The sequence below is a fragment of the Folsomia candida genome, unplaced genomic scaffold, assembly GCF_002217175.1.
Source record: "Folsomia candida strain VU population unplaced genomic scaffold, ASM221717v1 Fcan01_Sc001, whole genome shotgun sequence".
NCBI lineage: Eukaryota > Metazoa > Arthropoda > Collembola > Entomobryomorpha > Isotomidae > Folsomia > Folsomia candida.
This window is the reverse complement of record NW_019091193.1, coordinates 22,193,982-22,202,575: the sequence shown is the minus strand read 5'-3', so window position 1 is coordinate 22,202,575 and position 8,594 is coordinate 22,193,982. Positions and strand designations below refer to the sequence as shown.

The following is an 8,594-nucleotide window of genomic DNA, read 5'->3' as shown; positions in this document are numbered from 1 at the left end:
AGGGCAGGCTAACGGATAAATTTATCTTGGTGAGTGAGGGAGCGAAAAATTGCACTTATTTGCATACAATAATGCCAATCTTTCAAAGATCATCTCTGCATATTATTAGATTCATCTTCCAAATTTTTGACAGTTGATTGCTGCTCATGCAATTATGCAAAAAAATCAACCTGTTTAACGGTTACTTCATCAATATAAATTGAAATGCTTAGTTCAAAACTGGATGGATGGATTAAATGGTCTAAACATATTTAATTTATTGATAATTTCAGGTTTATTTTTAGTAGTACTAAATTAAAATTACTACGCTTTATGTGGAAAACTTGATCATTTTGCATTATATTTAGTTTAGTCATTAGTGCATGGATAAATAATTGAGTAGTTAAAGTCTCCAAAAAGATTTTGCCAACGCCAAAGTTGGCTTACATTTTTGATACAAATTGTGACCGTATATGGTAGAGTACAAGCTCTTTGCACCTGTCATAATTGAAATACTGTTTAAAATCTAGAGGAACGCATGTCATTGTGACTTCAATTGTGTTCTCTAAATCTAAAGGTCTTGGTAAACATCCTGGAGAGAGGCCGAGTTGAGTGTCGAGTTGTTCTAGAAAATGGTTATGCATGGGAGCACATGAATCCATGTCGGCCAGAGTAAATACGTATCTGCGAACAAAAGATAATTAAGGACGCAATTGATGCATATATCAAATTAACGGTTGACTTATTTACAAACCTTTTTTCCAAAGCCACGTAAATATCTTTCGAGCGTTTTTCTCCAGCAGTGAGTATTTTCCTCAGTGTGCGAATAAAAGCATTGGTGATTTCCACATGATAAATTACTATAATTAGGTTAGGTAGTAGAACATACACGATTGACCAAAATTATCTCGAGTTATTTCCTTACCATCAGCTACAACAACTACATCAGAAGACGAGACGACATGTGTTAGTTCCTGTGACCAAGTCTCAGCCATGAAATCTAACGGTAGGATGGATGGAGTCTTTCCCTGGCCAATTAAATCTTTGTTGTGAGCAATGTTAGCCTTTAAAAGATTCATAATTGATGGTTCGTTAAGATCTAAGAACATGTAAACGATATACACAATATGTACTTCAATTTTATGCATTATGTTAATATTCCGCAATGATTACCGGTGAGAACAACATTCTTCGCAAACAGTGACGCCACAATTCCAACGAGTCCTGTGCCGGAACCAACTTCTAGCACATTCTTCCCTTGAAATTTGGAGGCATTGTGGATCACAAAATCCGAGAGAAGAAACGCCCCACGCCAAATTTGTAACCCTACGAGGTCGAGGCTAGTTGAATTTTCGTACTCTAAATAAATAAATAAGCAATAATTTAAAGATCTTCACTTTAAAATTTAAAACTCTGGCTTGCATCAAAAATATAACATACCTATTAGAATGTTAAGTTCCTTGTCGTTACGTTCTTCTGCATTACGGAGTAGGATCAAATCCCCGTCTTCATCTTTCAGCAGTTCATGATTATGGGTATTATCCACACGGGTATTATCCTCAGGACGATGTTCTGTTGAATCGTCAGTACAATCTTGTAAAAACCGTTTTTCTGCTGCTGGTACGTTGAATATGATTGTGGCAACGAGATCTGCATAAAAGTAATATATTTTCATTTATTAGTACGCTGTTCATTCATTGGACATAGATTCCGAATACGCTTCATAAATATACAAACTGATGAGATCACATGCAAATGTTATTGCACGCTACAATACAGTTACATCATTTACATGTATCTTGTGACTTACTTGAAGGTTTTTGTAATGGGTTAACCACATTATTATGTTTAGTCACTTGGACCAGAAAAGGGTTGACCTCCGAGACCACTTTGTCGTCCGGACTCATGAACTTGATGTTGCAAGAGGGAGTGCTTTCATCCACGGACTCAGAAGAGGACATGGTAGAATGCAGATCAATAGCGTGATCCTTATTTGAGATGCAAAAATCTCTTATATTTCAAATTCCCTTGTTTTCAATATTTATAATTTACTCGCGTTTGAAAGCAGCTGCAAAATGTATGAAACACGCGGAGACAAGTATAGATCAACTTCAATGGGAACACAACATGCGGTTTATTTTTATTTCTTTTTAGATTTGGTTGCCAGTTACAAAGGATGTCATTTATTAATGTAATCGAACGAGATAGCAGCGATACAGTTCCAAATACATGGAATAGATTAAAACATGGTCTTAAAAAAGTTAAGCAGGTACAGATGAATTGGGTAATATTTTTTAATTACATGGTATTTCCATGTATTACAAGTAGGTCTTACGTTGGTTAAATTAACAGCGATTTTAGAATGAGGTTTTCAAAACATGCATCAAATAGTGAATGAATCTATAAAGCTAACAACAAAATGGTCACAACTAATAAAGGTCAAGTGGATTCTGCACACAATATTTACTAATAAATTATAATAAATGTGAATAAGTTGCTTATCTGGTTTCAAGGATGATAAAATTATAAACTCACGAGTCATAATAAATAATAGCAATGCAATTGTGAGGGTTCAATGGCAATATACGAAGGACTAATGAGTAATGACGTGTTTGTTACATGTACTTGTATTGCATTACTTATTGGCATTGAGCTACACCCGTCTTGTTACCAAACAATATATGAGGTATAACATGATAAATTTTAAAAGTTACTAGTTACTAGAATTTCACGTTAATTAAAGTTTTCATTTATCTCCGTCACCTCCTTCAGTTTGAGTCTTCTCTTTTTCTAGTTGTTGAATATCAGGTAAAATAAACTCTCGCAGTTTTCCATATGCCTTGTCCACCTCATCGTTTACTATCACCAAATCAAAGTTTCCTGGAGTGATTCCTATATAAAAATGCAAGCAGTCTCTTAATCTGACTTTAACAGAGACTATCCTTATGAGCTGAACTTTTAGCTGTATAGTTAACTTACCATAATCAATCTCGGCCTGTGCAACGGCTAACCTTTTGGCCAAGGACTCTTCTGTCTCGGTACCCCTGTCAACTAGTCTTGCTTTCAGGGTGTTTAGACTCGGAGGATTAATAAATACGAGCCTCTGCTTAGATTGGAAATCCGGAATTTGTTTGAGTTGTTTGACCCCTTGCACGTCAATGTCCAGGATGCAAATTCTTTGAGTGTACAACACATCAGAGATAGATTTCTTGCTGAAAATACAATCATCCATCAAAAACTACTGATTATTGAGATGTATTATCATGATATAAATATTTGGGTGAAGCAATTCACCTACCTGGTGCCATAAATGTTTCCCGAAAACTCTGCAAACTCGACAAAGTCGCCATTCTTAATAGCTTGTTGCATTTCGTCACGAGTCACATAATGGTAATCGACTCCGTTCGTTTCCCCTGGTCGTGGCGATCTCGTCGTATGAGAAATGGAAAAGCCAAACTTGTTATCAAACTCGGACAACAGCTTCTTCAGCAGAGTAGACTAGAAGATCGGATAATAACTCATTAAAAAAATATACAATGAATACGACAGACAAATTTAATACTTCTATCTTGTGCAATAAGCAAATAAGTCCATTTATTTTTAAATTACACTACTTATTATTAGTTATTACTGTCATACTATATCATTTATTGTGCTTTTGCGTAACCTTAAATATTTCCATTTCAGCATTTATTCCACCCGACTTTGCATGCAATTACAGACGCAAAAGGAGTATAGCGTATAGGAGAGGAGCGTTGCGCAAACAGTTGTCAATGAAGTAAATCAGGAAAATGGGCTACAAACAAGCTACGAAATATTTTCAATTAATAAATACCAACCTTTCCACTTCCCGAAGGTCCACAAAGAACTAAAATTGGGATTTTACTCGCAGCAAGAACTCCACTTCCCAACGTTGACATCTTCAGTAATTGGTACTTCTTCAATTTCACAACAGAAGGATCAAATTTTATTAAATGTGTACAAATTGGGCCTAGCACTGCAGCAAATTGTAGTAACTCACGATAAAATATGACATCAACCCAGACGGGATTATGATAATTTGAGACTATTAATTTTGATTTGATTACTAATTTCTAATTAAATTGCTAATTTCAGTTTCAATATGTCAAACTTTGACAGTCAAAGTACAATATTTCATGGATTTTGGAAAGGAAAATCTGAGTTGGCTACCGCCACTCCTGGAGTTTGAGAAATGGGCAAACCAATTCAATAGAACGGTTTTCTCGACGTCAGACGAATGCGAAATAATTTCCATGCGATATGAAACCACCCAACTCTCGAGTTTGGTCACAATACAATTAGTGATAATTGGATAGGGGATTATTTTCGGAATCAAATTACAAGTTCTATCAAGGGCAATTTAGTTATATCCAATCACGCATGTACGTCAATTGTCTTGCAATTAGAAATAGGCTATGGCATTATTCATAATCCATCAGTCAAATCCGACTGCAGACTTTATTTTTGTGAGCCGTAATTGGATGTGCTCCGAACGAACATAAAAGTAACAAACGGTTCTGAAAGCCAATAAAATCAATTATTTAATATATACTAAACTAAATCCATGTGTATCATTTCTTCTTAATCTTAGCCACTAATTGAGGCCCTCAATTCAATTTGTACATAATAAATATGTAGTATTTACATAGCCGACAGTTGCCAGTCTCGCACACAATACTATGCTAGATTTATTTTAGGATAATGAATGTCTTCCCAAAATACAAAAACAATAATTTGATTAACTTTGCAAGCAAAAAGCTACATCACGAAGGACGCCCATGTTGCTGTCGTAGTTCACTATATCCATTACTCGTGCCCAACTCCTTGTCGCATTCTGAGCAGAAATGTACGAAATCGTCGTAATATCCTTTCATACTCCACCACAGGACCAGACATATTGATCCAATTGCAAGGAGAACAGCAACGACGAGAAGCAATGTTCCAACAGACCAACGAAATAACAGGCCAAACACAAGGACGGGAACAATGCAGCAGATAAGAAATCCGCCGAGGTACAGAAGTTGGTCGGACTCTGTGGTCGACAGCAAGTTTGTCCGCTTCTCCAGCCGTGTGGTCATCTCGCGCCTACAAAATGGGCACACGAGCTGGAGGGGGCACCGACCTTCCGCCGAGATGGCGGCAGACACGTTCAGAGCTAAGCTTATCGAGGCCTCAGTATTTCCTCCTCCTCCTGGTGGCTCATTTGTCGTCGCTGGTAGCGTTTCGGTATTTATGGGAGCAACCTCCTCCTCCAATGGTTTTGACATGTTAACCAATCTAGAAAAATCGGGGCAACAATAAATATTCATTTGTTGTATTGAAAGTTTAGCAGCATTTCTGCAATTTACCATTTTTCTAAGATACATAATTGTACTTACAAAAAAGCTCAAGTCAGTTAATGATTAGTTAATAAAACGTCTTCAACAGCTGGACCTCATCTTTCTGTAATGATTATTATTTGCGCATTATAAATATAAACTATAGCATATGTACGTTGTTTTTGCACTATAGCAGAAACCAACTTGCATGCAACTTTAGTAAAACTTGCAAAACATGCGTTATTCTGTTTTTTGCTGCTGAATGTTGATTGTTGAATCTGGCCTGGTATACACACATAATGTACATGCCTGTTGAAAATGTAATCTGAAACTTGCCATTTGGCATAAAACCATTATAAATAGTTTCGTTGAACTAATTTACTAAATTCAATCAAATTGATATACTATAGTTTTATGTACGTAAGCATGTATGTACGTATGTACGTATGTACATAACACCTTGTTTCATATCTGTCATCTGTAATTTAAAAAGTTTACGAGAAAATCATGCACGCAAGAAATAAGAACACACACCTTGCACTAATTTTGATGCAAAATCATCACTTATCTATGAATAAAAGCAAAAGCTGATTTATCGAATGGTTTTAGTGTAATTTCGATTAGAAGATGCCAAGATTTGCTTAACATCGATCGATATAAACGAAAATGTTGAAAGTTTCCAATATTTATCCCATATTATTCTCCTTGCAATTTGTATTGTTATTTTGGGGTCAATGGGTACTCCCTCAACAGGCACCTCCCTTCCTCGACAAGTTCTGCATCCTTTGCAACAATACCTGTGAAAATGGCCCCAATTTTCATCGATGGATCGTTGAAGAACAGGTGGTGGCTCCCGACAATTTTGAGCAAGTGGGCAAAGTAATTAATGGACAATTTCCTGGACCCACAATTACCATTGGTACATTTCAGCATTTGGTTGTGCTGGTGAAAACAAAATTCAATTACGCCACAGTCTTTTTTCATCAAATTCATTTTCGTGTACTTGATTTGATTCCTGTCTCAGGTAGAGAACAGACTTTCTGTACCACTAACGATCCACTGGCATGGTTTGCATCAACAAAGAACTGTCGCCGCGGATGGCGCAGGTGAAATAGATATCTCTAGATATGTATATTCTATTATATTATATCATATATCTATATTCTGTGGCAGCTCTCGTCACACAAGCCGACATACCACCCAATGGAAAGTACACGTACTGCATGTTTATTGAAGATGAGCCTGGAACTCATGTAACAATTAGATCAGAAGCTACTATTTGAATCATCGAGCTTCTAAATAGCATAAATCACTATGTAATTGTGTGCATATGTAGATGTACCACGCTCATACAAACATCGATATTATTTGGATTCACGGGGCGCTTATCGTCAAGGATAACAATCCACCAATCTGGGCAAAGACTAGAGATGCGAGCAAGTATCACTATGATGAAGAGCGGCTCCTCATTCTGGAACAACTTTTTCACGAACCTGTTGAACGTTTTTTCCAATCTCTGACCACCGCAGGACTAGCGCGGCCCGCAACGCAAAGTCTGATGATCAATGGTCAATCCTTCGGAGTGTAATGCTCATAAGAGTCATATTATTTTCCACTTGATACCTGTGACGTGCAAAGGCCTCTGCTCATAGGGTTTGAAATATGCAGGTGGCCAACCAGCAATTCTGACGCCAAAGGATACTCCGTTATCAGCGTTCAGCGAATGAAAACTTATCGATTTAGATTAATTAACTTGTCTTCCGAGTTGATGTTTAGATTTGAGATTGAGGACCATTCCTTGACCGTGATTGAAATGGACGGCATAATCTGCGTTCCAGTCAAAGTTGACCACGTGGATATTCATACTGGACAGAGATATTCTGTCCTTGTCACGATGGATCAGCCCGTAGGAAATTATCTCACCCAGATCATACAAAATCCTGGACCAGGACCGTTAAATGGGGTCGCCATCTTGCATTACGAACATGCTGCTGATCCAACGCCACTACGGAAAATGGTATATAAATTTGTACTTGATTATTTGCACACAATTTGATCATAGTGAATACTATGATATGCCTACAATTATGTTGAATTGGTTATAAATGATATGTTATCAAGTTGTATTGTACAAATTTATTATTTCTGCAATTTCCTAAAGTCAAGACCAGGTGCTTCCACTCCCATCGTTACGGATGAGTGGATCGTGTCCCAGCTATCGCCCAATCCTATTTTAAAGCAGAGCCGAGTCTATCCTGTTCCAAAAACGGTAGACAGGACAATTATGATAGATTTTCAATCACAGATCGTCGGTGGGTTGGCTACAATTCAAATCAATGGCCACCAATTCCGTAGCCCAGAAATTGCTTACTTGGATCAAATCCGGGATGGCGTAAATGTGACGGATAATTTGCAAGTGTTTGAGATTTTGCAAGGACAGCACATTCAACTTATCATGCAGGTACCTATGTGAACATGCATAATTTACAAATTAGATAAATCCTCACATCCCTAAATAAGTATGTATAAGTAAATAAGTATGGTTTGTAGAATCGAGCTACAAACCCTACCGGAAACTGCGGAACTCACCCATTTCACTTCCATGGTTCGTGGCCACCTTAGCTTTTAATATTAAAAACGAGCTCAACCACGATAAATTATGTACCTTCAGCAAGTTAAATACCAGTGCGGATTAAACACAAGTCGCTTATAATAATAAATAGGACGCTACTTTTACGTTGCCGCAACCGGTCCAGACGTGTTTGACCCAGAAAGAGACGGACCACTGATTGATGAAAATGTGAGAGCGTCAGGGGGACGGCTGCAATTTCGTGATGTTTTTGTCCAATATCCGGAACGCACGCTGGCTACAGGTGGAGGCTGTGGATGGGTGGCCATTAGACTAATCGCCAACAATCGTAAGCCATAATATTGACATAAATTAGTTGCCCTCTCCTGTTTAAAGTACACCCGAATTTTACGTTGACAGCGGGTATCTGGCTAACTCATTGCCACATAACGTCACACATGCTGGTAGGAAAAATGTTTGTGCTTTGGGAACATAGTGACCTGAATCCCATCCTCCTTGGAGAATGAATCATTCTGAATGATGCATATTCTGGTATAAAACCATGAAAATTTGTGGACAATGTGTAGCAACTTTTAACTTTATGAAGTCAAATTATAAGATCCATTTTATAAGCTATAAATAAATATTCCCAGACAATTAGTTGATACGACTGATGTTGTGAATTACCTTATTGTCATATGAAGACA

General features: G+C 37.4%; 3 protein-coding genes and 1 long non-coding RNA gene across 4 annotated transcripts; 2 read left to right on the top strand and 2 right to left on the bottom strand.

The window, feature by feature from the left end:
* Nucleotides 1-232: 232 nt before the first annotated feature.
* On the bottom strand, nucleotides 233-2,072 carry LOC110863637 (methyltransferase-like protein 22). The gene is made up of 6 exons (XM_022112990.2): nucleotides 1,790-2,072; nucleotides 1,420-1,629; nucleotides 1,153-1,338; nucleotides 905-1,078; nucleotides 734-839; nucleotides 233-663 (listed from the first exon to the last, which is right to left on the bottom strand). Exons 1-6 carry the CDS (start codon nucleotides 1,938-1,940, stop codon nucleotides 423-425), a joined length of 1,068 nt encoding a protein of 355 aa, XP_021968682.1. The 5' UTR covers nucleotides 1,941-2,072; the 3' UTR covers nucleotides 233-422.
* A 17-nt stretch (nucleotides 2,073-2,089) lies between these two features.
* Nucleotides 2,090-4,140, bottom strand: LOC110847992 (guanylate kinase). Its single transcript, XM_022095078.2, has 5 exons — nucleotides 4,001-4,140; nucleotides 3,819-3,917; nucleotides 3,278-3,477; nucleotides 2,959-3,191; nucleotides 2,090-2,871 (listed from the first exon to the last, which is right to left on the bottom strand). Exons 1-5 carry the CDS (start codon nucleotides 4,013-4,015, stop codon nucleotides 2,726-2,728), a joined length of 693 nt encoding a protein of 230 aa, XP_021950770.1. The 5' UTR covers nucleotides 4,016-4,140; the 3' UTR covers nucleotides 2,090-2,725.
* On the top strand, nucleotides 3,500-4,556 carry LOC110848021. The gene is made up of 2 exons (XR_002547724.2): nucleotides 3,500-3,911; nucleotides 4,096-4,556. It is a non-coding gene; the product is annotated as an uncharacterized LOC110848021 (long non-coding RNA).
* A 1,362-nt stretch (nucleotides 4,557-5,918) lies between these two features.
* LOC110847983 (laccase-4) lies at nucleotides 5,919-8,552 on the top strand. The gene is made up of 9 exons (XM_022095066.2): nucleotides 5,919-6,263; nucleotides 6,343-6,424; nucleotides 6,492-6,571; nucleotides 6,655-6,902; nucleotides 6,987-7,335; nucleotides 7,480-7,779; nucleotides 7,869-7,923; nucleotides 8,042-8,236; nucleotides 8,308-8,552. The coding sequence occupies exons 1-9, from the start codon at nucleotides 5,985-5,987 to the stop codon at nucleotides 8,412-8,414; spliced, it is 1,695 nt and encodes a 564-aa protein (XP_021950758.1). The 5' UTR covers nucleotides 5,919-5,984; the 3' UTR covers nucleotides 8,415-8,552.
* The last annotated feature ends 42 nt before the right edge of the window (nucleotides 8,553-8,594 follow it).

What these genes read in the sequence shown, in the direction of transcription:
- LOC110847992 (XM_022095078.2), bottom strand. An exon ending in GGAAACATTTATGGCACCAG is followed by an intron (nt 3,192 to 3,277) that starts GTAGGTGAATTG and finishes TTGTATTTTCAG; the next exon opens with CAAGAAATCTATCTCTGATG. An exon ending in ACAGGCCGAGATTGATTATG is followed by an intron (nt 2,872 to 2,958) that starts GTAAGTTAACTA and finishes ATTTTTATATAG; the next exon opens with GAATCACTCCAGGAAACTTT.
- LOC110863637 (XM_022112990.2), bottom strand. Translation starts at nt 1,940, where the DNA reads ATGTCCTCTTCTGAGTCCGTGGATGAAAGCACTCCCTCTTGCAACATC. An exon ending in GGAACTTAACATTCTAATAG is followed by an intron (nt 1,339 to 1,419) that starts GTATGTTATATT and finishes TTATTTATTTAG; the next exon opens with AGTACGAAAATTCAACTAGC. An exon ending in GAAGAATGTTGTTCTCACCG is followed by an intron (nt 1,079 to 1,152) that starts GTAATCATTGCG and finishes ACATGTTCTTAG; the next exon opens with ATCTTAACGAACCATCAATT.
- LOC110847983 (XM_022095066.2), top strand. Translation starts at nt 5,985, where the DNA reads ATGTTGAAAGTTTCCAATATTTATCCCATATTATTCTCCTTGCAATTT. An exon ending in CAACGCCACTACGGAAAATG is followed by an intron (nt 7,336 to 7,479) that starts GTATATAAATTT and finishes AATTTCCTAAAG; the next exon opens with TCAAGACCAGGTGCTTCCAC. An exon ending in ACATTCAACTTATCATGCAG is followed by an intron (nt 7,780 to 7,868) that starts GTACCTATGTGA and finishes TATGGTTTGTAG; the next exon opens with AATCGAGCTACAAACCCTAC.